This window comes from Physcomitrium patens, chromosome 13 (genome assembly GCF_059467195.1).
Source record: "Physcomitrium patens ecotype Gransden chromosome 13, ASM5946719v1, whole genome shotgun sequence".
In the NCBI taxonomy this organism is placed as follows: domain Eukaryota; kingdom Viridiplantae; phylum Streptophyta; class Bryopsida; order Funariales; family Funariaceae; genus Physcomitrium; species Physcomitrium patens.
This window is the reverse complement of record NC_143422.1, coordinates 17,628,331-17,655,794: the sequence shown is the minus strand read 5'-3', so window position 1 is coordinate 17,655,794 and position 27,464 is coordinate 17,628,331. Positions and strand designations below refer to the sequence as shown.

Here is a 27,464-nt window from a genome sequence, read left to right as displayed (position 1 = left end):
GTGAGTCTACAATTTCATTTCTTTCTTCAATTCAGAAACTACGAGATTCTAAAGTGCTCGGTCTTATATTTCTCATATTCAAATCAGCAGAATGAACTCGATTCACTCAGAGTCCACTTTTAGAACCTAGACGTGCTCTTAAGCTCAGCATTCCAGAAACATTGGTGAAGAAGCAAGTACAATTTGGAGGAAATACAATCGAACTAGTTGATCAAGTTCAGTGCATAATACTTCAAGTGCATCCCTCTTGTTAATTTGTAGCTATTCTTAATTGAACATCCATTACAGCTATATTTTTATCGCCGGAGATTGCACATCGCCAGCAATGTTTTTTATTTGGAACACTACAGAAATGATCAGTTGAAACAAAGACTGTCTCACCCCTTGATGGAAGAGCTTGCTCCACCTCCAGCTCCCCCAACAGCTCCTACACCTGCAGTTGCCGCAGCTCCTATCAAGTCCGAAGGATCCAGGAGACTAGGTGAGTGGTATTTTCTCATTTTGTCAAATTACCAGTGAATTTGTTACCAGAGGTAGTATTTTTAACTGTAGAACCAAATGAATTTGTTTGTCTTCATCAGCGTCACAATTGTCCTTTCGCAAGGCAGTCTAGTGGCCTGGACAATCTATGAAGGTAGATAACAGAGAGGTGATGCGTAAACGAAGCATACACATTGCAGGGTGGTTGAACAGGAACTTTGCATGATCATCATTTCGAATTTCTTGCCCACAAGTGAGCTGTGAGTATGTTTTATTCCTACTGCTTTGCGGATGTGGTTTTTGATCGTGCTTTAAATGTACAAACATTCACTTGCTAGCCATGGTTAATTATCTCACTCTGAAACTAAGAAACTTCACCTACATTCCATCAACCTGCTATGGTCGTCAGACTGGAAACAGCAGGAAATGAAAGTGAATGAGAGGATGAGAGGATGAGACTTGATGTAACAGGTCACACAGAATGATGCATAATTAAGTCTCATCTTCCGAATTTTCAAACGGTCATGTCAACGGGGTTTATAGAAGGGCATAGTAGAAGCATGAAGTAGTGAGGTTCCTGTTATTGGGCATTAAGATTCGAAGCTGCAATGAAATGTCCCTTGTTTGCAGTCACGATGGCCACAATAACCCGAGCTTGAAATTTTGGTCACAAGAGCCTGTGCATGAGTTAGACTTGTAGGCACTTTAAATTCTGAAACTTGAAAATGTCTTCTTTTCATCTCTAAGTGCCTAGAAGAGGAGAAGAATCTCAGCACTTGGAGTCGCATACGTTCGAATGATCATCTGCACATGACAGCATTTCGACTAAGTCAACCGGTCGATGTTGTTTGATACAGTCAACTGTGGCGTCATTTTGCGGAGTTCGAGGCCATCACAATTCATCCCAGGCCGGCCAAGGGAAGCAAGGTAAAAATCTCGTTTACACATTGCCTCCGCCAGTCTTGAAGGAGAATCAGTGCAAAATGGGAAGCTGGGAAGGGGAAGGAAAGAGAAGAGAGAGCCGCAGGGATTATAGCTGACAAGTCAGTCTCAGTCTCAGCATGCGAGGTGCAGGGCTGGCTGGTGAGAGAGGAAGCAGGCGTGACCACCCTGGGCTCTCACTTCAACATGGCGCTGCTGCTGCTGGTTGGCAGCTGTCGGTTTGGCCATTTCTTTTCATCGATTGCTGTGTTGGTGCCAAAGCTTCTTTTAGCCTCACTAAACATAGATGCCGTTCGACGGCTAAGGAAGGATGGGTCTGCTGCATGAGTGGGATGTGCAGTGCAGGGCAGGGAAGTGGGTCGAGGGGCCGCCATCCTTGCTGTGCTAAATACGCCTCTCCTCCCTCCTCCAGCATAGCTCCCCCAACAACCCCCCCCCTCTCCTCCTTGATACGAACCGATAGGTGCCCGCTCTCTCCATCTCACACATCCAGCCATCCATCCATCCATCCTCTTCGTCCTATCCTATATCATTTCCACTCTAGTCAATGGCACCTTCCCCTTGTTCAATTGAGTGAAACCAAAGCGTGGCAGTCCCTTGTGTACTAATGGAGATATACCTGCCATGTTGGCCCACCAAGTTGTTGTGCTCCCATGTTGTAGCTCCATCCTTGTGTCTCTGGATTTTTCCAAAATTTCCACCCTAAACTCAGTATGAATGTTCTTATGTGTGAGAGAGATGAAGAGGTCATGCAACTTCTGAAGTACACTATCCCACCAAAAGCCCCTTGAAGTCCTAGCTTCATAAACTACCCTTCATCCTTACCAATTGCTAGCTATTTTTCCAAAAAAAGGAAGCTTTTTGCATTAAAATGTAACATGTACAGCATAAAACAGAAAACTATTAATAAGTGACTACTTTGTGGCTTGGTGAGGTGGTTAGTGGTATTTTCTTTTTAAAATTTCCCATGTCATTATCAAACTGGATGATATGAAGGAAAATGTGATACTTTGTTTCAAGTGGATGTGTGTGAAAATGGTAAAGCACAATTCTTTGTAGAAATAAAAATTGTGCTTTACCATCTTCTCCACTTTCAAAATAATTACCACAAATGCAAAAATTGGATAAACCATATTTGGAAGCTCAGTAATTTGAAATTCGAAAGGAAAATCTGACAATGTCTGGAGACAATGTGCTGCAAGCAGTCACGACAAGAACCCTCTAATCAAAGCTAGCATTGTACATGGGGGAATGGGTAGGGAGGGTGGTAAGAAAATAGTTGTTAGAAAAGCAAAGAATGGGAATTCAAACGGGGAAGAGTATTATATGAGTGGAGCAATCGTGCATTGAAAAGAAAGTGAAAACGGAAGAATGGAAGAGGGGGGGGGGTCATTGATGAGGGGAACAGGGACTGAGCTAGAGAGATGGGATTCAAATGGATTCATTCAAATTGATCGCTCCATTTCTTTGGGTAGGGAGGAAAGGAAAGGGAGCAATCAATTTGAAAGAGACCAGCACCATGGCCTCGTTTGTGGTGCAGGGACCCCCCGCTCGCAACGGGACCAAGAAGAGCAGGAGGGCACGGCATCCTGAGACGTGGCCTGGCTCTAGATCTGGCCTTATGTGATCCACCAACCCCCGTTTGGATCTAGGCATCCGAAGGGGAGGGAGGGAGGCAGGAAGGAAGGAACAGCGAAGGAAGGAAGCCAGACACGCGACGACGGCGACCAAGGGTAGGGAAGGGCAGAGCAGGGCAGGGTAGGGCGGTGAGGGGGGGGGGGGGGGTGGGACAGGTGGGGCGGCAGAGCGGGCACCAACAGGTCAATCACTCAGTCACTAGTTGTGTGCGCAGTTCCACTGTCCACTGCTTGACCTGCGTCTCCCCCGCTCCCTCTCCCTTTCTCTCTTCTGTGTCTACGTCTCCCAATGCGACGTTGCCCCTCTGCTGCTGCTTCGTCTTCTTCTTCCTTGTACTCTCTTCCCTTTTCCGCATCCCCTCCTTCCCTGCGCCTCTACGGCGGCTTCCAGGTGCCTTCGATCATCCTGCTTGCCTCCTCCTCCTCCTCCTCCCCCCACTTCTTGCGCTTTCTCTCCTGCTCTCTTCGTTGGGTTCTATTTCCTTCAATTGTTTTCGCCTGCGGAAGTATTCCCAGGTGTCGAGGTTCAGTTGGGTGCCCTGATGTTGTTCTTATCTGAGTTCTGTGACTCATCGTTTTCCTAGGCCTCGCATTTTTCTCTTTACCTAACGTCGCGCATCTAGTTTGCTCGCTCGCCTTGCTTGGCGTTGAATTACGGAACTGTATGTCAATCTAGCAATTTTTTCTGGTGGATTAGAGAGTATTTCGGCAGAGTGTGTGTTAGGCGGGATGTAGGTGTCCTAGCATTTATACTTTTGCCCTTCTCTCTATTCAAGTCTAGCTACGTCAATTTTGTGTGCAATCGCCGTCGGAGACTCCCACCATTGACCAATACGGTCTTGCGCTTTGCAGATGGTCACATGCTAGAGCGTAATGCTTATATAGAAGGCTAGAGACAAGCGGGTTACGTTGTCGTTCGGGACTGTTTGCGGGTATTTTCTTTTGCAATGTCGGAGGAAGATGATTCCACATTATTTTCGCCTCGGATCCTCCACCCGAAGCTGGAGAAACTTACTTCCATGAGTAAGTTTCACGTTGCTGGGAAGGGCGGCGACCCTGAATCGCTGGCAACATGGCGCAAGTACAGTCTTGCTCTTAACGCCACCCGCCGATTTCGGTACACTGCTGATTTAGAGAAACGGAGAGAGCTGCAAGAAGCCTTGGAGGTACTGAATTATATATGCTGTTTCACTTTTGTCATGTTTGAGTTGTTGCGACATTGTTAGGCAACTGTCTTGTTCTTTGAAACTTATTGAACTCATCTTAAATTTCATGCGAGGTTGCAGAGTTTCTTATTAGTCACCTGGACAAAACAAGTTTTAGACGCATCGTAGATCCGCAATCTCATTGTGGTCCCATTTTGGGAAGAAGGTCTTAATTGCTGTTTTATGTGTGTTCTGAGTCAGTTGAATTCGCGAACCTGTTTTCTCAGTTTTCTTCAATTCTGCTGAGACATTGAGAATTATCTTAGAAGCTATTACACTATTATAATGTCATCGAGGGAGCATATCGATTACCAATTACTATTGTTAATGATGTGGATAATGCTTCAGGCATTTTGATTGCCAGCATTATGCCTGGACTGACTTAGAATCTCAGAACTATACAATCTGGAGCTTAAAACTAAGAGCAGTGTGTCGGGGATAATGATTTATGCCTGTGTGTGGCTTAGTTTCCTTGAGAATGAAGTTGTAGTCTGATGATCTCTAAGCATCATTATTCTGAAATTGTTGTTAATCCTAAGGTGTTTTCATATGATTCTGAAGGAAAAACGGCGTAAATTTCGCGCCGTTGGTGCCGCCGCCAAAGTTGCTACCAGAATCAATGGCAGTGAGTCTTCTGTCTCTCGCATTCCCGTGCTACTTCTTATTACATTCACTTTTCATGCAGTCATTCAGCATGAGAGTTGCCAATCTAGCATATGCGGTCTTACTCTCGCTGTAGTGGTGTAGGATGGACCTGTCACTGAAGGCTTTCATCCGTGCTTCTTTCTGAGAGATACAATGTCGTGTTGGTTCCTGTTTCTATTGCGTTGTAATTTTATTGGTTGAGAATCCATGGATGGTTGGCAATTTATTTGCAGTGATCAAGAATCTGAAATCAGGTGACAATTCTGAGCGCACCGAAGCGAAGAAGACCATTCAGGTGGATGCGCAAGTGCTTGCAAGGCTGGTTGAAAAAAAAGATGCTAGTGTGCTCCATGATTTGGGCGGCACCACGGGATTGGCAAAGAATCTTAAAACGTCCCTAAAAGAGGGACTCAGGATGGACGAAAATGACTTTAATTGGCGACGTGAAGTCTTTGGAACGAACACTTTTCCAGAAAAGCCACCCAAAGGTTTCTGGACCTTTGTATGGGAGGCCATGCAGGACTTGACGCTCATGATTCTGGCTGTGTGTGTAGTCGTGTCGCTCATCATCGGAGTTATAACTGAGGGATGGGAGGAAGGGTGGTACGACGGCGCTGGAATTGGATTTAGTATCTTGCTGGTGGTTTTTGTGACAGCCACTAGCGATTATCAGCAGTCGCTTCAATTCAGAGATCTCGAATCCGAGAAGAAGAAAGTGTTCGTCGAAGTGGTGCGAAACGCGCGCCGCCAGAAAGTACTCATCTTCGAGCTTTTAGTAGGCGACATTGTGAATTTGAGTACCGGCGATCAAGTTCCAGCAGATGGTTTGTATATCTCAGGATGTTCCCTGTCCATTGACGAGTCTAGTATGACAGGAGAGAGTGAACCTCTGAAGGTCAACGAGGACAGTCCTTACCTTCTTTCGGGAACAAAAGTCCAGGACGGCAGTGGGCTGATGCTTGTTACCGGGGTTGGCATGAACACTGAATGGGGTCATCTCATGGCCACGCTTAGCGAAGGTGGTGACGATGAAACCCCTCTGCAGGTCAGAGCTTCTGTACTCCGGGATTCCCCTAATGACTTACTTATTCCCTATCCTTTCATCCACTCATTATACTAGAATGGGCAAAGAAGTGATACTCAGAATGAAAGTAATAATTCTGTACGTACGGGCATTGTGGTCTGACTCACGCTCGAATTTGTATGCAGGTCAAACTCAACGGAGTGGCCACACTTATCGGCAAAATCGGTTTGATGTTCGCAGTAGTAACCTTCTTAGTCCTCTTGGGGAGGTACTTGTTCAGCAAAGAATCACTTTCAGAATGGTCTGGCACGGATGCTGTTACTATTGTGAACTTCTTCGCCATCGCGGTAACTATTATTGTTGTTGCTGTTCCCGAGGGACTTCCATTGGCTGTTACGCTTACACTTGCATTTGCAATGAAGAAAATGATGAATGACAAGGCTCTTGTGCGGCATCTGTCAGCCTGTGAAACCATGGGATCGGCTACCACGATCTGCAGTGACAAGACGGGGACTCTTACTACAAACAAGATGACTGTTACTAAGGCGTGGGTCGCAGGTAGACTTCGTGAAGTGGGGAATATCCGATCCGACCTTTCTCCTAACATTTTTGAAATCCTCCTGGAAGGAATATTTCGAAATACATGTGGTGATATTCAAGAGAAAAACGATGGTTCGACCCCCAGTTTCCTCGGCACACCCACTGAAACTGCTATTTTGGGATTCGGTTTGGCTGTGGGCGGGAAGTTCAAAGAATGCTGCATTAATGGTGAGATGGTGAAAATGGAGCCGTTCAATTCCGTTCGCAAGACGATGGGAGTTGTCGTGGACACTAAGGATGGGAAATTGCGAGCACACTGGAAGGGTGCGTCTGAAATTGTACTGAAGCACTGTGACAAGACCATTGATGCTGATGGAAATATTGTCCCGCTCAATGAGGCGAAAGTGAAAGAAATCAAAGGTATCATTCACACATTTTCTGATGAGGCCCTGCGGACGCTTTGTTTGGCCTTCAGGGAGGTTGACACTTGCCCTGGTCGGGATGACCCTATTCCAAACAAGGGTTTGATCTTGATGGCAATTATGGGAATTAAGGACCCTGTGCGTCCCGGGGTGCGGGAAGCTGTGAAATTGTGCTTTGCTGCAGGAATTAAGGTAATTGTGACCAGAGTTTCATTTTTAGTATTATTAGTTTTATTTATTTATTTAATAATGAGTGAGTTTGACGGTTGCCCTTCTACCTGGTGTACTGAGAACACTGTTGAAACGATCTTAAGAACTAAAGCACTGACCGAAAGGCATTTGGATGAAAATGTTATCTTTTTTCATTCATATGAAGGTGCGAATGGTGACTGGCGATAGTATCAACACTGCCAAGGCTATTGCTCGTGAATGTGGGATTCTTACCGATGGAGAGGCGATCGAGGGCCCAGCGTTTCGAGATATGAATCCTGAAGAAATAAGAAAGCTTATTCCTTCTTTGCAGGTGATGTCTTGTATGGAATCCGTTGCTTGAGTAACCAGTTCCTTCTCGATTGTTAGTGAGCTGATAATCACATATTTGAATTTTCGATATATGTTAGGTTATGGCAAGGTCTTCACCTTCAGATAAACACACGTTGGTGCGTGAGCTTCGTGCATTGGGAGAAGTGGTGGCCGTGACAGGTGATGGCACCAATGATGCTCCTGCTTTGCATGAATCTGACATCGGAATGGCGATGGGCATTGCGGGTACAGAGGTACGTATTTTTTTACGGTCTGAAGTGAAACAGTTGTGGGGCCATGGATAGTCTTGATCAACCCGCTGTTCATGTCTGTATAATAAGTCGTCAATGGCAGGTAGTTAGTTTTCATTTTGCTTATTCTGTGGTGTAGATATCTTCCCAACTGTCTAGGGAAGTTAAATCTGGGTTGTGACCCGTGCTGATCTACATTGAACTTATTGTGATTCTCAGGTTGCTAAGGAAAGTGCAGATGTGGTTATACTGGACGATAATTTCTCTACCATTGTCGTTGTGGCCAAGTGGGGTCGTTCTGTGTATACAAACATTCAAAAGTTTGTACAGTTCCAGCTTACTGTTAACCTGGTTGCTCTGGTCATTAATTTCAGTTCCGCTTGCATTACAGGTAAATTTTCAGTATTGCGCTTCTCGGTTTTTTTGAATTAAAGGAGACAGACCATGTATACCAATGAACCACCTAGTTTAAGAGATCCCAGTGATTTTTCATTGTGATCTTACATACTTGTACGACGTTTTGTCCCAGGTACTGCGCCTCTTACCGCAGTTCAGCTCTTGTGGGTAAACCTGATTATGGACACCCTAGGGGCACTTGCTTTGGCTACTGAGCCTCCTAACGACGAGCTTATGATGAAACCTCCAGTTGGTCGGAACGGGAGCTTTATAAGCAATGTGATGTGGCGTAACATCTTTGGACAGGCTATTTATCAGTTGGCCGTTCTCTCGGTGCTGCAGTATAGAGGAAAAGGGTTTTTCCACCTCGAGGGAGAAGACTCCACAATCATATTGAACACAATGATTTTTAATGCGTTTGTTTTCTGTCAGGTACTGTGTTCCTGTTGATCGACTCCGTTGTATTTTGTAGATGTAGATCGCGAGCACCTGTTTATTGCAACTTCTTGATTCAATCATTTCAAAACTGCTGTTGTTCCTATGTGCGGGTTTTTGATTTTTATATATTTGCAATTTCTTATTCCAGGTATTCAACGAGATCAACTCGCGAGAGATGGGAAAGCTGAATATCTTCCGCCACACATTCAACAACTGGGTGTTCATTCTCGTCCTCACTTTCACAGTTGCCTTCCAAATTGTCCTTGTGCAGTTCCTGGGGAAGTTTTCAGGCACAACCCCGTTAAACAAGGAACAATGGATGATAACTGTGGGTATTGGATTTGTTAGCTTGTTCGTTGCTGTAATTGTGAAGTTAATTCCTTTGCCAAAAGCCCCCATGTTTAGTAGCCCTCCAAGAGGCTATCAACAAATCCCCAGTGAGCCCGTGTGATCTTTATCACGCGTGAGTACCTGGATGGTGGTGTCTGGTTGATCGAATCATACTGAATTAATCCTTTACAGAGATTGTGAAAGCATAGAACGGCTTTGGGGAACATAGAACAAATATTTACATGGACAACATATCTTGGAGGGCTACTAAACAAATAGTAGTCCTCCAAGATATGGCTTTCGCAAATAGGACCCCGTTGTAAAGACGGTGAAATGCTTTGCTGACTAGTTCACATAATGGAGTTCGAACTGATCACTTTCATTGAGCAGTTTTCCTACGGCTAGGGCAGTGACCAATCCCTCAACACGCATCAACACTTGAGAAATCTCCTCGTGAACTATTGAGCTTGTTGAACATCCAGTTGGTGCGTAATATTTGCAATGGACCCAATATTACCTGGCAACGAACATGGTTTCACGTTACTTGTTTGTTTTATTCATTCAGAAGATAATTCTTTTGCGATACATTGAGTTGTTGGCTCAGAAGTATCAATTTGTCTTCACCAAATTTCTAAACCTGTTATTGTGTCTACTTTTACATGAACGAGATACTACAAGAGAAGAGGATGGGTAGTGCAGCGTGAGAATTCTCTCAAAGTGATGCTTAGCATTTACTCTTAAATTTCATGTTTCACTACTCAAATTCGAGTTACTGTTGGGTGTTTATATCCAGGCCTTGCGTGTCAGTTTTTTGCAGACAAGTTTTTTAGGTGAATTTTATAACTAACATAGGAAACATGGTGATTAGAACTACTGTCGTTAGTGCTTCTGCTTTTATGTTACTATTCTGTTATCATGCCTTGGTTTGTAGTTCACTTACTATCAGTAATTACTATTTTAGACACTTTTCTGAATATATTCTATTATAAATATTTTGTCCATATAATTTTTATGTCTTATTATATTTATTCACCTTTGTGAATATTCTATTTTTTTGCCATTTTTTTCTTATATAGATCAGAACATGTTAAGTTATGCAACCTTTTTATAAGCAATTATGCATGTTATGTCATTAACTCATTTATTTCTTTATGGTTTTATTTTATTTTAATAATATTTTTAAGATATTATTTAAAAGTTTGTAAAAAAAGTTTTGCAAAATAAATTTAATTTCATATATTTGTGTGTATATATCTACTATATAAGACATCTTGAGTATAATACAAAGAGACAAAGAAGTCTTTTGTTTGTTGTGAAGAAAAGAATGCAAAGAATTAAAGGAATATGAGAACCAAGATGGTAATTAATAAACATAGCAATTAGAGAACATATGAACATGGGAATGAGAAAACATGGTGATTAGGAAATATGGGAATAAAAGAATGTAGGAACAAGGGAGCATAGATGAATGAGAAAATAAAGAGAAAATAAATGGATGTACCAAAAGTTGTAGTGTCTAATGACATAGGTTTCTACTAGTATATATATACATATATATATAAATATTTCTAAAAACTTATTTGAATGTGGATAGATTAATATATATATATATATATATATATATATATAATATTTGATTTTTTTCCCTCAAAAACATTAATTAAGAGAAATAATTTCCATCTCTTGAAATACAATTGATTTTATCGCAAGTTCAAATATTTGATATTGAAAAATTAACAAAAATACATCATATATTCATTTTCATGCAATGTCAAGGCCTATTTAACATAAAGCAAGTGTTTACTACATTCTATAATTATAGATATTATATATTGATTATTAAAAATAAGACTGATTCTTTTAGTTATTTAAAAAATAATATTTTTACATATATATTTTATGTTCAATTTGAATTATTGTTATAATATTACTATGTTAGGTTGAAAGTTTTTATGAATGTAGCAAAATAATGGACACACAATGACAACACATTTTTTACAACAAATGCGCAACAATCTATAAATAAATAGATATATTTTTGTTGTCTAAACATACAAAGGTAAAAAAATTTGCCTTACATAAAGGTTATGAAATAGTTTTTGAAGAATTAGATTACAAGTCAATTATTAAAATTGTATAGCATTTTTGAAGTGACATCCTAGATAACAAATAAAAAATAAATAAACTATAAATTATATTTCTACATCTATATGATACTTTAAAGAAAATTAATTAATTTTTTTTGAAAAAGGTAATATTTACTTATACTATTTTTATTTTTTTAATCTTTCTTGTATGTATTTCTGTATAATTAAATATTGTAACTTTATATGGAACAAGGTGTTCAAATCTATTCAATATTAGAAATTTAAAAGAATCAAAAATAAATTAATAACACAATATTCTAAAATCTTATATATATATATATATATATATATATATATATATATATCTATATAATTTTAAAATAAAAACTTTGTTAAATTATTTTCAGGTAAAAATTCTGTATTATTTTAAATAAAATATTACATGATATTGATAATATTTTTCATATTTCTAAATTTGATACATATATACTAAAATCTTTGAAAGTTTAAATTTTGTAGTAAGTATAGAAAATCAAAAGATTTAAATTACAAAAAAAATTAATTTTAACATAATTTAAAAAAATATTTTAGTGGTATCAAAATCAATTGGATAATACATAAGTACAGCAACTCTTCTAAGTAATACTCTTTAATATTTTTATTTTGCATAAAAGCTACTTTTAATCAATGAAGTATTATAGCTAAGGTAAATTGATCATAAATTAACAATGGTGTCCAATCGAAATTATTTAATTAAAAGTTTTTTATAAATTTTTGTTCCAATAATAAAAAATTATGAACTTTTTTTAAAATCATAAGTATACAAGCATTTAATATATATTGTAGCCAGTTTATAATAATTAAAAATAAATAATTTTAATATTTGATTAAATCAAAAATAATATTAATTAACTATTATTCTTTATATTTACTAATTTTAGTATATACTAATATCTTCAAATCTTATTATAAATTTTTATTTTGTCTTTGATACCAAAAAAATACTTATTCTTTGTTAAAATTCATATTTTTGTTAGTTTTTTCAACAATAAGTAATATTAATGGTTAGAAAGAATATTAGACATACTTCATATATATATATATATATATATATATATATATACATATATACATATAAATATTTAATAAAAAAATAAAATCAGCCATTATTTCTTTCATAATTACAATTGTTGTGCATTGTTGTATTGTGTATATATCACATTGTGCAATTTAGAATCTATATAAACTATTCCTACACCAACATACTTACAATAAAGAAGATGTATCTCCAATATACAAGTAACCATATTGATAAATACACCACATAGTACTAATTTATGCTTGGTTTGAGTTATAGATCAATATCTCTCACAATAAAAATAGTAGATGGAATAATCACATACAAATACCATTGAAACAAACAAAAAAATAAAAGTTGTTCCAAGTACACATAAATTTCCAACAAAGCCAAGGCCATTTAGGCCTCGTTTATTTGTTTTTTGCACCATTAATGTAGCTTCTTTTAGGATGGTATATCTTAATTACCATCAATTAAATTATAGAGTTATTTAATATCAATTAAAGAATCTTCCATCAACTTATTAAATTTCTTTAGATTTTTTCTTGTATCATAGACAAACTCATCCACTAATAAGAAATTGATCTAGAGGTAGTGTCAAACAACTCATATGTTAACCAATTAAACAAACATCACATAAAATCACTGTAGCAACTCCTTGAACTTTCTTGCATATTTCTCACTTCAAGTTGGCTAAACTCACATTCATATAAGAATCCACAATACCATCTATATTTAAAAAATAAAAAGAAATATAATTCATATAATATAACTTTGAAAAGTGTCCATTGTAATATTCTAATTCCAACACACCACTTAAAAATACTTTCTTAATTCTTAAAATGACTCAATTTGTTGTCACATCTAATGTCATTAGTATAGTTTGTTGCATGTAAACATAATCATCTGGTGCAAATTCACATAGCTACAGTTTATAGCCTCTTCTTTTGATAGTAGCATATTTTAAGGTATCAAAATATTGAACAATAATAAGATTATTAAATATCATTTATATAATATATTGGAATAACTTTGCCTACATATTATATATATTTATCTACATATTGAAATCATATGTTTAAATCACAATATATATATATATATATATATATATATATATAATAGAAATTGGCAAGAGCTTATAAAAATGGAATTAAGAAACAAATTTAGCTTAAGAAGCCTACTTGTTAAACATGTATCTCATAGAGTACTAAGATAATTACAAGTCTCAATTTCCATGATGTCTCTTTTATAGATCATGTTTCCTAGGAACTTATCAAAGATACAAAGCTCAAAGAAATAAATCTTCAATACTCTCTTGTGTCACTCAAAAGAACTAGATAGTCACTCAATAATTATATAGTATTAAATAAGAATGGCTATTGTCAAAAACAAGGCTTTATTTTTGCTTCCATATATGTTCTTAACTAAAATCTATATGGCATAATCCTATAGGACTTCCAAAACGTGTTGACTTTACAAGATACATTTTTGTATTATAATTTATTTATTATGTGAAAATAATGCTTATAAATATTTAATGTATTATTTATTATAAACTGTGATAAGAGACACATTATTAGATTTTAGTTAGCCACAGAATATGGTTAGATCATTATATTAAAGTGGCTGTTTAAAAGGACTATTATTGAGGTTGATTTTATATTGGTAATAGTTTTTATGTATTAAGAGCCATCTTTATCAAATGTTGGTGACTCTTGAAATCTTATTTTGTTTCTTTTATTTGGTGTTTAGGTCATATATCATATAAATCTTATAAGAAAAAGTATTAGAGAAGAGTTTTAGTAGTAAAAAGAATAATTAGGGCATCCATATGGATGAATAGAGAACAAAAACTAATAGTTTAAAATTAAACAAACATCAAATCTAAACAAAGACCTTAGCTATGACTTCTTTGGAGAGCTTGGAAGCAAGGAATAGAGATTTTTTTTCAAATTAAGAAAGAATATTCAAATAGAAGAGCTTCTTTGCATGAATTTAGGTAGAAAAAATGCATGAATTGGAACTTAGATGAGAGAGTTATACTTATTTAAACTTAGGATACTAATTTGATATCTACTATCATTTTTCCATGCATATTAAGAGTTTCAAGATACTAGTAAGAAATAAGGAAATTGGATTAGAAACTAGACTTCAATTTGAATATTTTACATTCAAGGATTGATAGAATTGAATCCAGAATAAGTGAAATATGGCTAGTTAAAACTAGCAAACTAAAATTAGGATTTTGAAGAAATTAGAAAAATAGAGGATTTTGGTTTTAAGCTAGAATTTGAGCTTCAAGATGAATTTGAAGCTCGTTTTTGTGTACATGTCACTTATGATATAAAGAGCTTATATTTAAAATCTTATGTCAATTGAGACTATGACTTGAGAGAAATGATGAAATATGTTCTCGAGTGTCTAGGATTTTGACTTTTAAAGGTATCTACGAAGGTTTTGGTGATATGGGATGATCAGTAATAAACTTGTAGCTAAAAATTTGCGTAATGATGATTAAAAGTGTAAGTTTTGTACTTCCAAATTTTGAGCTTATTTGAACGGCTGGATCTTGGAATATGAATTTTCAAGTTTCTGATTTGGTTTTAACTTTCAAAGGCACTTGCTAGGATTTTGGTATTATCAGAAAAATGGTAATAAATTTTTATTTGAAAATTTGTATAATGGTGGTGAAAGATGTAAGTTTTTTACTTTCAAATTTTGAGCTTATTTCAATGATTAGATCTTGGAATATGAATTTTTAAGTTTCTAATTTGGTTTTGACTTTCAAAAATATCTTCTAAGATTTTTTTGTGATATCAGATGATTGATAATAAATTTGCGGCTAAGAATTTGTGTGATAATGATCAAAGGTGTAAATTCCATACTCCTAAATTTTAAACTTATTTGAATGGCTAGAGCTTGGATTATGAATTTTCAAGCTTCAAGTTTGTTGATTTATTATAAACATAATTTTGTAAATATTCAAAAAAAAATTTAAGAAGGTTTTGTGCATATTGGATCCAACTTGAATGCAAAGAAAGACCTTGCGTCTATCCAAAGTGGACTCTTACTATAATAATGTGTTGTTCTTGAAGATCTTCATCTCAATTACATCATTTTGAAGATTATAACAATTGCAATATTTCATCCAATAAATTAGTAAGTGATAGCTCTTGATTTGAAACTACTGATTGGTGGTTCTCCATTTCTTTAGCATCACAAATGCACAAAATTACCAAACAAGAATAAAAGATAGAATGATATCTTTCCTAGATCTTGTTTCTTTTATATCAAAGATTTGTTATTCTTTATATTAGTTTTGATTGATATTATCAATGAAAAACTTCAAATTTTTTGTTACATTTATAAGATTTTTTATTAGCTCCTATGTGCATTCATTAATATCACATCTGCACCAATCAACAAGATATTCAAACCTATTTTGGCGCCACCTTAAATCTAAGATTTCTTCCACTTCAAATTCTTGATTATTATCTACTTCTATAGAAGGAAGTGTCATTTGTCTTCTTTTCAAGATATTCATTGTCTTATATGGCTCAAGAAAAGACACATAGAATATGAGATGGATCTTCATAGACTCTAATAGATATAATTGATAAGCAACATGATTGACTTGTTTACTAATAAAAAAAGGTTCAAGCCTACAATAGTCCAACTTATCACAAGTACAAATAGTTTTAATATCGCAACAAAGTAGTTATATCTTGTCACTCGTGTTGAATTGTGATTATTACTTGATATAGGCATCCTCATTGATCTTTTGTCATTCTTGAGCTTCTTTTAATTGTGTCTTTATTATTGTGTGTAGTTTTGAGAAATAATTTTTTAAATCTTTTGCGGTAGAATTATCAATTTTTGAAATGTTAAAAGCATCAAGTTATAGATGATAAGCATAATTGATAAAAGAAGATGTTTGTTGAATAGAAGAATGTGTTGAATTATTGTAAGCAAACTCTGCCAATGGCAAAAAATTTGTCCAATCATCTTGATGATAATTAACAATATACTTCAAATATTGCTCTAGAACTTGATTCACCTATTTAATTTGTCCATCAATTTGACGATGAAAACCCAAACATAGCTTTATATCTATCTTTATTATCTTAAAAATAATTCTCTAAAATCTTGATATAAATTGAGTCCTCTTATCTAATATAATATCTTTAAATAATCCAGAATAGTAATTTATGTTGTCAAAAAAAAACTTAGCCATTTCTTCACCTATGATAGATTTTATATATGGTATAAAATATGCCATCTTGATAAAATAATCTACTATCATAAATATAAAATCATACAAACTTGAAATTGGAAGATCCATAATAAAATCTATAGATATAAAAGACCATAGTTGTTCCAAAATAGGTAATGGTTAAAGAAGTCCATAAGATCAATGATGAGGACTTTTGGATCTTGAAAAAATATCACATGATTGTACAAAGTCTTTGATTGCCTTCTATATTTGAGGCCATCAAAAATCTTTAGATATTAGCTCTAAAGTCTTATTATATGCAAAATTTTTAATTATTGAAAAGTCATGATAAGCTTAAAGATCATATAATTATACTTCATTTTTTAGAATATATAATTATCTCTCAAAATACAATAGATTATTTTTAAATTATATTTTTAAATTTAAACTTCGAAGTATCATGAGACTTAGAAGAAGTATTCTTGATATCATAAATAAGAAGATCAAAAGATATACTTGATTAAATTTTCTTGACAAAAATTGAATCAACAATCAATGTTGATTTTATTGTTCAAAGATGAAAATACTCTAGCTTTAAGAAAATCATTCTTTGTTGATCAAAAGCTATATTATTTTATTTTGGTTCAAAATAAAAACGTCTAAAAAGAGCATCTAATCAACCTTGTTGTTTTTCAAATTAATAAGTGATCTTAAAATCAAATTTGGATAAAGACATACTCCAATGAATTTGGTGATGATTTAAAACACATATAGACATGAAGTACTTGAGGTCTTTTTAATCTATATATATGATGATTAGATTCAAGGTGCCTTCTAAATAATGATGCCATTCTTCAAATGAATCTTCAATTGTAAAGAATTCTTTGTTGTGGATCTCGTAATTAATCTCAATTGCTAAAATTTTCCCGAAATTGGGTGGAACTCATCATTTGGTCCCATTTGTTATAAAATAGTACCCATAGAAAAGTTTGATGTATCTATTTTCATAAAGAATGCCTTAGAAAAATTGATGTGATATAAATTGGTAAAAAAATAAATATTATCTTTAAGGTTCAAAAGATGTTTTTGTTTCTTTGCTCTACTCAAGTTTGTCTTTATATGTTAGATATGTAAGAAAAGTTGGAACTTAAAAAAATTCTTAATAAAGATTCAATAATAATTGGCAAATCTCAAAAAATATTGCACATCTCTAAGAGTTTTTGAGACCTTTCAATCCATGATAGTCTAAACCTCTTAGGATCAATCATTAATCTTTTGTTGGAAATGATGTATCCTAAAAAATCAACTTGAGTAGTATGGAATACACACTTTTTTTATCTTTGTATATAATCCTACATCTTTAAGTTTTTTTAACATACAATAGATATAAAATTCATCTTCTTTTATATTTTTAGAATAGATTAGAATGGCATCTAAATAATAAACAACAAAATCATTAAAAAATTCATAGGAGACATCATTTATGAGATGTTGAAAAGTAATTGGTACATTTATGTATAAAAAAGACATGATATTATATTCAAAATATTTATACTTAGTTCAAAAAGAAATCTTTCACTCATTTCTTCTTTAATAAGGACTAGGTTGTACGCTCCTCATAGATCTATTTTTATATAGATTTTTATTTGATTGAGTTGATCAAAAATTAGTGAAATTAAAGATAAGAGATACTTATTTTTGATAGTAACCTTATTAAGTCCTTGATAGTCTATGCATATCCATAGAGATCCATCTTTTTTCTTTAAAAATAAGATAGGAGTTCCTATTAAAGATTTTGAATGGCATATGAAGTTCTTAGCTAAGTTTTAGTCAATATATTTTTTTAGTGTAGCCAACTCATTTTGCAATAAGATATAGATTGATTTGAATGATGGTTGATCTCTTTCTTGTAGATCAATTGTATAATCATAGGATCAATATTTTGGAAGAATATTTGTATTCTTCTATTTAAAAACTTTTTAGAAATCTTAATATTGATTAAGAATACTACTTGACATCTTTCCACCATCAAAAATGAGTGTGACATATATAGCAAAAAATGGCCATTCTTTTGCCACATGCATGAGAGCTCTTGTACCTACTAGTAAAGATTTAGATATACTAAGCTTATTTATTTCTACTTTGCTATCAAAATTTTGGATTAAATTATAAAAAAAATTAGGATCATGAGGAATCTAATCTACTTGAGTGTCATATCTTTTTAACCACGACAATCCTAAAATAATTAGATTAAATAGAGATCTTATCACATTAAATATTATTATATTATTATGATCTTTAATTGATATATCTAAAAAAATAGTTTCATGTATAACATCTCTAGAAGACAAAAAAAAAACAACCATCTATGACTTCTATATATATAGATTTAGTTTTCTTGACTAAAGATATATTTTTTTTTTGAATAAGTCTTTATCTATAAAAATAGGCTGAGGCTCTTAAATCTAATAATACAAAGACTTTATAATTTTTAGGTCCTAAACGTACATCTATTGTAAAATAAGATAAAAGATTTGAAAAGGGAATAAGACCTTTATTAGTTATTGTACATGATTCCAACTACTTGGTCGTTATTATAGCTAGAAAAATTTATTTTCTGACATATTGTTTTCTTTGGCAATTGTATTCTTTATTTTATGATTGAATTACTTTCTTGGACAATATTGAACAATGTCTTTAGCTTCTCCACAATATAAGTAAAAATCTTCTTAACAACATTGAATCTTTTCTTATTCTATGAAAGATTTAAAATATATTATATCAATTTATATTAGTTTCGACGTTAATGAATAAGTTTATAAATTTTTTTTATCTTAGATATTATTAATAATATTTATTAATAATGTCACCATTAGAGACATTCTAAAAAGTTCTAAGATAGTTGAACAAAGTATAAATAGGACTAGCTAAGGCCATTTGGACATCCAATCTAATATAATTTTAGACTTTTTTTCTTAGTAAAGTTTAATTGTTTTTTCTTGTTCTATTGTATTTGGTTCTATTTTCATTTATTGAGTCTTGTCTTTCATATTCCATTCCATTTATTTACTTTTAATTTTATTTTGGTGTCTTTAGTTTTATTTTGTATCAAAATCTTTATAGTTATGAAATTGATAAGATTTTAAATCTTAAAGAATCCAATCCTATTTCATTGGTATCAGAACAAGTGTTAATCTATCCTTTGGTAGTGTGTTGATAGCCATTGTTTAGTTAGAAGTTAATTATTATAATCATATTATATACTATTTTTGGGCTACAATAAGTTACTTTAAGAAGTTAGTTGAAAGGAGAGAAGGCATTACAATAATATAGTTCAACAAGAAAATTGTAGCATAGAAAATATAACAAAGCAATCTCAAATGGAGCCTCAGATACAACACCTCTTAGATAGCTACTCTATAAGGAAAAATAGAAGCTTTTAAGATAAAGGAGTTGACATTTGTTAGGTTGAAACTAAATAAGCCCGATACATACTCAAGGACCTTAAGGCAAAAAGATGAATGTCAATGGCTCTTCAGCATACAATAGTTCGTCCAAATATCTATGGCAAATACTAGCAAAGGAATTATATATGCCTCTAATTATTTGAAAGGTAAAGCAACCATTTGGTGGTGACACAAAGCTCAAAGCTATGGAGTTCAAGGTGGATTTTGTGATTGGAAGGAGTTTAAGACCAAGCTTAGGAATCAATTTCAGTCCATCAATGCGGAGAAGTTAGTACACAATCAATTGGTTAATCTTACACAAGCCAAGTCAATGTAAGATAATGTCTTTCATTTGAAGTTTTTCTATCTCTAAATTGACAACGTTTTAGATGCGGAAATGATGGATTGATTCAAACAAAGATTGAAACTTGTGATTTAGAAAAATGTAGAATTAAGGGATCTATAAATATTTCAAGAGGCAGTTAAGATTGTAGAGAGGGTTGATGCTATAGATTTTAGAAATTCTGGAGTACAACCTATAATATGGGATCATATGCCACTAATCAATATTATGGCATAACAACCAACATCAATGGAGATTGATATTCTGCAAAGACTATTGACATCACAAAAACAACAAATATTGGCATAAAAGGCATTGTCTTTTCATTATCAAGAACTAGACCATCAAATAAAAAATTATTCAAAACAACAAAGTTTAAGTATTAACAAATTATGACAAGTTTACAATCTCAAGAGCCACCAAGTTCATGAAGAAGTGGAACAAAAAAACGGGGCTCCGTAGTTAAGGCATCGAGGGCCAATATTAAAAATAATTATTATTTTTCAAAAAAAAAGTGGCATGGCCATAAATAATTATCAAAAGAGTGGACTGATATGTCTAATGGATCAATTAAGAGGAGAACCATGTTGAATGCTTGTGGATTGTAGTTTTATAAAAAATTACATCTCAACAACAATTGCCAACCAATTTGGGATTAAAACAAAGGTGATCAAAGGAAAGATTATATACTTAACAAATGATCAAGAGAACATGTTGAGTGAAACTAATAAAAAAAAAAAAAAAAAAAAAAAATCCCTGAGACTAAGTGACATTTATGCCTTGAGGAAGAAATTCAAAGTAATAAAGCTTAGATATGATAATATTGTTGATATGCCATGGCTAGAGGTGGAAAATAAAGAAGTTAATTAGCTAGCAAGAACAATCTCTTTTAAAGATGGATGACACATGGTGATTTTTTGTGCCTCTATTTTGAGTGGGATAGCAAAATGATTTGCGACTAAGAGCTTACTTGTAGAAATGACCTTTATGAAGAAGAAAATATGGCATAAGCAATCGATATATGTGGTGGTTTTGAATCTTGCTTCACTCGTAGAAAAGACAATCAAAGGAACAAAAGAGATAAAGCAACTCATACATGAATATTGGGATGTCTTTCCAACCAACTTACTTGGTTGTATGTTACTTGATTGAGGTGCCCTCTTCCAAATAAAATTAGTGCTTGAGACCAAATCAGCAAGTTGGCCAATTTATTGTGTAGCACTAAATGAACTTAAAGAATTACAAAAGTCATTAGATGAACTCTTAGGAAAGGGCCTCATTTAAAAAAAAATGTTGCCATAGAGAGCATTTATATTCTTTGCATCCAAAATAGATGGTAGACTTTAACTTTGCATCAATTATTGGAGCTTCAATAAGTAGATTGTCAAGAATGCATATCCACTTCTATATATCGATGATCTTTTTGACCAACTTTAAGGTGCAATTATCTTTAGCAAATTAGACCTTTAGAGTGGTTATTGGCAAACCTTTATTACAAAAGAGGATATAAAAAAGACGGCATTTTGTATACATTATGGACATTTTGAGTAGCTTATTTTATCTTTTGGCCTTAGCAATACTCTAGCCTCTTATATGAATCACTTGAATAGATTATTTTGAGACTTTTTGGATAAATATGTAGTCATCTTTATTAATGATATCCTAGTCGATAGAAAAATCCTTAAGGAGCATGAGTAATATCTATGAAAAGTGTTGCATTGGCTACATGATAGCCGCTTCTATTATAAGCAATCAAAGTATGAACTTTGGAAATTAGAGGTTACCATTTTGAAGCATGCATGATCTTCTAAAGGCATGCACATGAAGCAAGACAAGATAAAAGCAATGGAAGATTATCCAACTCTCAAAGATGCTTTTGAAGTCCATTCATTCTTAAGCCTTGTTGGATATTATTACCATTTTGTTCAACAATTAGCACACATTATTGCCTCATTGAGAAGCTTATTGGAGAAGAGTGCCCCATTTGAAAAGAAACTAGAATAAAAAAAGGCCTTTGAATAGTTGAAGGATGCATTGATTATTGCTCCAATATTACAATCGTTGTCATGATGTAAAACGACTAATAGGTGAAAGGGTGAAGAAAATATCATAATTTTGAAGATCTTATTTCAAATATATTATAAAAAATCAACTTGAAAAAATAGATAATAGTCAAGGGATAAAAAAATTAAAGATGCTAATATTGCCTTTTTACAAAATAGGCTTCTAGTCAGTTTGTAAGAATATAAATAGAGCAAAATAAGATAGATTAGAAAAATAAACAATATAAACACCTTTGGAAAGAAATTAAGAGTAGTTTTTTAGTAAAAATTACCTAAAAAAATTAGATATTGATATCCAAAGAGGGCTAGTTATGAACTAGGATCGAAATCAGACTCTAAGGCACAAAACTGAGCTTCAATGACGATTTTAGGATTCTTTGGAAGATCAAAGAATAAAGATTAGAGAGCACACTAGATAAAATGTCGATAGGCATTGATTTGGAGTGATTTGGATTTGCATTCTTTTTATAAGAGCTTTGCAAAATCAGGGTTTGTTTTGGGTGACTCTTGATTTGTAAAATTAAAAGAGAGAAACCTATTGTAGAATTTCGTAAGTTTGGCAATAGATCCATAGATGAAATTTTGAAGATTTGTGGATTTACATGTGTTCAATATATGTTGTGAATTTGAGCTTGATTGAAAGATTAGATTTAGGATTATTGAGGTTTAAGTAGATTAGGATCTCAAAAAATAGAGTTTTAAGTTGAGTGAGGGTTTCTAAAATTTCTTGTAATCTATGATTTGGATTGGAGTAAAAACTATATATGTAGATAATAGACTTATTTTTTTACGTATGTGAGAAGTTTGAAATCAATTGAACAGTTTGATAAGGAGATATTGGTGTTGGAAATTCAACATTTAGATTGGAGAAGGAAGTAGGCCAATATCCAAGCAAATATTAGGATTGATCTTCTTTTTAGTGAATTCGACCTTCTTCAATTTTTTTTTGTTTTTTGTCAATTTAATTGTTAAGAAGTGTGTAAGTTTTGAGTTAAAATCAATGGTTTCTTTATTAGTTATTAAAATTTAAATCTGCTATAGGAATTACTTGGAATTATTTAAGATTTGATTAGGATATGTTTAGAGATTTATTAGGATTTGATTAAGATTTGTTAAGGATTTGTTTAGAATTTGTTTAAGATTTGATTAGGATATATTTAGAAATCTATTAGGATTTGGTTAAGATTTGTTTAGATTTTATTTAGAGTTTATTTAAGATTTATTTAGGATTTGGTTAAGATTTATTTAGGATTTGAGTAGGATTTATTTAGGATTGGATTAGGATTTATTGTCAAGGATATGAACTAAAAGATGATGCATAAACCAATGAAATTCGTATTAAAGAAAGAGTAACAAAATAAAAATAAAGAAATATGTATATTAAAAAGAAATTGGAATAGCTTATTGCCAAAAATCAAGAAAACTTGAGACTCTTGAAATTAGATTAGAAGCAAGAAAGGAGTTGACAAGAGTGAAGAAGGCTTCACTCTTATCTCTATATATACTATCTAACTAGGAGCTATGTGGCGATGTTCCATAGGACCTCTAATATGTGTTGACTTTGTAGGACACATGCCTTGACTTACAAGGCAAGTTTTTCTACGTGTGGGCCACATAGTTAGCTTGGTCTTCAGGCTAACAACATGTGTAGTACATGGCCAACTTCTTGACCACGTTTCTAACCCAAAAAGTCAATTAAAGACATCTATAAAGTCAAATCAGTATCTATAAAGCTTTTAAGAAGCTTCCATAGAAGATATTATAGAATTAACTTATTTTTATCTACTTCTACTTACTTCTATCTATTTGTAAAGATAAATACTAGATTACATGTATATGTCTATAACATTTGTTTAGAGTTTGTTTGAGGTTAGGTTAAGATTTATTTAGAATTTGTTTAAGATTTGTTTAGGATTTGCTTAGGATTTGACTAGGATTTTATTAAGATTTATTTAGAATTTGTTGAGATTTTATCAGGTTTTATTTTGGATTTGATTAGGATTTGACTAGGATTTGACTAAAATTCGATTAGATTTTGATTAAGATTTAATTAAGATTTATATTTTAATATTTTATTAAAATTTCTATTTTTGTATATTTTTAAATTTCTATGTTATTTTTTTATGATTCTTTAAAGGATCTCTAAGAACACTTTGTATTTTTTTACATAATTCTTTTGAAATTTTGATTAAATTTGATTGATGTTTGATTATATTTGCTAATCTTTAATTATAATTTGTTTAAAAATCTGTTAGAGTTGTTAAGACTTATTGTTATAATTTTTTCTTTATCTTCCACACCAAGGTGTCCGATGCATTCTCAAGCCAAACACTATACAATACGACACTGTATGATTTTGACCTTCTATGTATACTTGATATTGATGCTTCCAATTTTGCTATTAGCCTAGTTCTTCAATAAGACTTTGATAGGGGCCTTGAACCTATAGCATATGAATCATATAAACTCAGAAGGGTAGAGGACAATTATTTTACACGTGATTAAAAGCAACTAGAAATTGTACATGCCACAAAGATGTGGCAATATTATTTGTTAAGAAAGCTAGTGACTGTTTGGATTGACTAGTGATCCTTGCTACACAATTTGTATCTGAAAAATATAAAATCAGAACATCATTGTTGAGAATAGTACTTGCAGCTTTTTGACATTTAGCTTGAATACAAATAAAGATGATAATACACCATGCCGGACATCTTATTGTGCAAACCCAACTTAAAATCCAAATCGCATGATAAGATAGAAGGCTCTGCCATTAATAATATCATTTCAAACTTAACAAGAAGAATAGAATGAAAAGAAGTTATATATTACGGTACTTATTTCAAGACGATTACCAATTGATGAAAGGTGGATAATAAAAAATATTGAGATTTCCATATCAATGATGGCTTGCTTTATTTTAAAAAGTGGATTTATGTACTTAATAGTGCTCTTCTCCAAACATGTATTTTTCAAGAAGGATACAACATTTCAATATTTGGACACCTCGGGTGCAAAAAGACTCCAAAAACTCTAAATCCTAAGTCTTAAATCTAATTTAGATTGTAATGTTTGAACTTTTGTGCATTCTTGTAAATCATGCTAGCATAATAAAGTATGCAACGTAGCATCTCTTAGGCTATTGTAGCCAATTCTACTACCTATGATATATTGGAAGCACATGACTATGGATTTCAATACATATTTGCTGCAAACACCTCACAATCATACTACCATTGATATCTTTAAGGATTGATTCTTGAAGCAACTTCATTTGGTTGTGGTGTACTTTGATATTAATGTCCCAATACTTGAAGAAGTCTTCTTTGATACTATCTTTTATCACCATGGATTACCTCATATCATCATTTTAAATCAAAATCCATGCTTTACAAGGAATTTCTAGTAAGCCTTATTCAAGCTACTAAGTACATGACTTGTCATGTCTACAGCCCATCATCCTCAAACAGATGGACAAACAAAGCGTGCAAATCAAATCCTAGAAGATATACTACGAGCATTTATAGTGGTTTATTATAATGACTATGATGAATATTTGATGCTGTTAGAGTTTGGGTACAATAATAATATTCAATCAAATATTGGTCATTCACCATTATTCCTTAACACTGATCAATATTGAATTACATCAATAACTCTCCATTGTTTCATCAATATCAACAATCTGACAATAGAGGAGTTTATACAATAGCTTACAACAGCCTTGTAAGAGGCATAACATCATCTTTTTATTGCATAGAATTGACATAAGCAGTATGCAAATAACCACTAGCAATAGAAGACCATTCAAAAGAGTGACCAGGTATTACTCTTCAACGCCAATTTTCAATTTGATACATCAACCTAAGTCCATAAGCTAACACCTCGATAGCTTGAATCTTTTCATATTTCTACAATAATTTTTGATGTTGAATATTACCTTGAGCTTTTGCCACATATTCAGATCTATTTGGTCTTCTATATTTTGTAATTTAATAAATTTCATATTGAATCAAGGGACTTTCCGAATTGTTATCAACTACCACCACTACCACCGGTTGTGATTGATGACCAACAAGAATATAAAGTAGACAGTATTTTGAAACATTGCTACGTTTGTCATGGCAATAGACATTTGCAACTTCAGTACAAAGTTCTCTGAAATGGTTATTTCATCCACAATGCAATATAGGAACGTGCACAAAACCTCACTCATTATTAAGAAACCATTTGGAAATACCATTGAGAGCAAAGTAAAGACGTTCTACATTAGTGGAGAGAGATTAGGTATAACAAGGCATAGATAGGATATTTATATTATTTATATATAAAAATATGTATTTTGAGTCATTTTTGGAAAGTTTCTAGAATTAAAGTTAGGATGGTGGTTCATATAGGATCCACCATAGAACATTCTAGAAAGACTTAGGATAATTATCATGGTAGAATCTACCTCTAAAATCTTCTAAAAGGATGGTTATTTTGGCAAGTCCACCATTAAAAATATTCTAGAAAGTTTTAGGATATTTGAAGAAAGTATAAATAGAATTGGTGTCATGAATTTAGAATACTGATTGGAAATCTAAACAAGAAGCTCAAGAAGAATTGGCAAGAACTAGATTAAACAGATGAGTATAAGAACAACACTAGAAAGGTGAGCTAGAGCTCTAAGAGGGGTGTTTTCAAGACTTAGGATCCCCTCAATCTCAGCTCCTATATATACTACAAGCTAGGAAGTTTCTCAAGCAGCTTCTAAGAGTTAGGAAGCTTTTCAAGCAGCTTCTACGAGCTTGAAAACTTCTTAAGTAGCTTCTATAAATTACAAAGCTTCTCTAGAACCTTCTAGAATCTTCTACAACTTCCAAGTATATGTCCTTGATATCACTCCCCCTCCCTCCCTCCTTTAACTTTGAGGTCTCCGAGAAGTACTCCTATTGCAAGTCACTACCAATGTAAGAAGTTGAAAATTTTTCGCTTAGTATCTACAATATACTCCAATTATTGTTCACATGACAAGTGGTTAATTAGTCCTTGTAACCAACGATAGTATCCTACGCCTTTGATTTTTGACCAGGCATGAACTTCCGTATCTTCATTGTGAAAATGTCCTACAAATACTCCTTCGGGAAGATCACCATAGGCAAGTTCTACTTCAAACACAATCACAAGCGACCTGTTATTAGGTATCCTCGGTCGTCTTCATAGTACATGCGGTTCTTCATCTCGGGGTCATTTTTGTGAGATACTCGATTGAAAGGACATGATTGGTATGGTATCTATCTCTTCGCTATCCATATCAGATCAAAAAAATAAGCACTAAACATGGAAGAATGGGTTCAGATTATAGATTTATAGTCTCTAACTATGTCTTTTAGAGGTTCCTTCTCTCTCTTTTTTGT

General features: G+C 33.3%; 1 protein-coding gene across 2 annotated transcripts; it reads left to right on the top strand.

The window, feature by feature from the left end:
- Positions 1–3,219: 3,219 nt before the first annotated feature.
- Positions 3,220–9,375, top strand: LOC112290364 (calcium-transporting ATPase 2, plasma membrane-type). Of its 2 annotated transcripts, none has more exons than XM_024536540.3 (10): positions 3,220–3,450; positions 3,912–4,225; positions 4,826–4,889; positions 5,143–5,954; positions 6,119–7,087; positions 7,272–7,418; positions 7,516–7,671; positions 7,888–8,059; positions 8,198–8,496; positions 8,651–9,375. In XM_024536540.3, the coding sequence occupies exons 2-10, from the start codon at positions 4,007–4,009 to the stop codon at positions 8,951–8,953; spliced, it is 3,141 nt and encodes a 1,046-aa protein (XP_024392308.1). In that variant the 5' UTR covers positions 3,220–3,450; positions 3,912–4,006; the 3' UTR covers positions 8,954–9,375. The 2 variants fall into 2 exon arrangements, with proteins under 2 accessions (XP_024392308.1, XP_024392309.1); XM_024536541.3 differs by lacking the exon at positions 3,220–3,450 and adding an exon at positions 3,579–3,721.
- Positions 9,376–27,464: the final 18,089 nt, after the last annotated feature.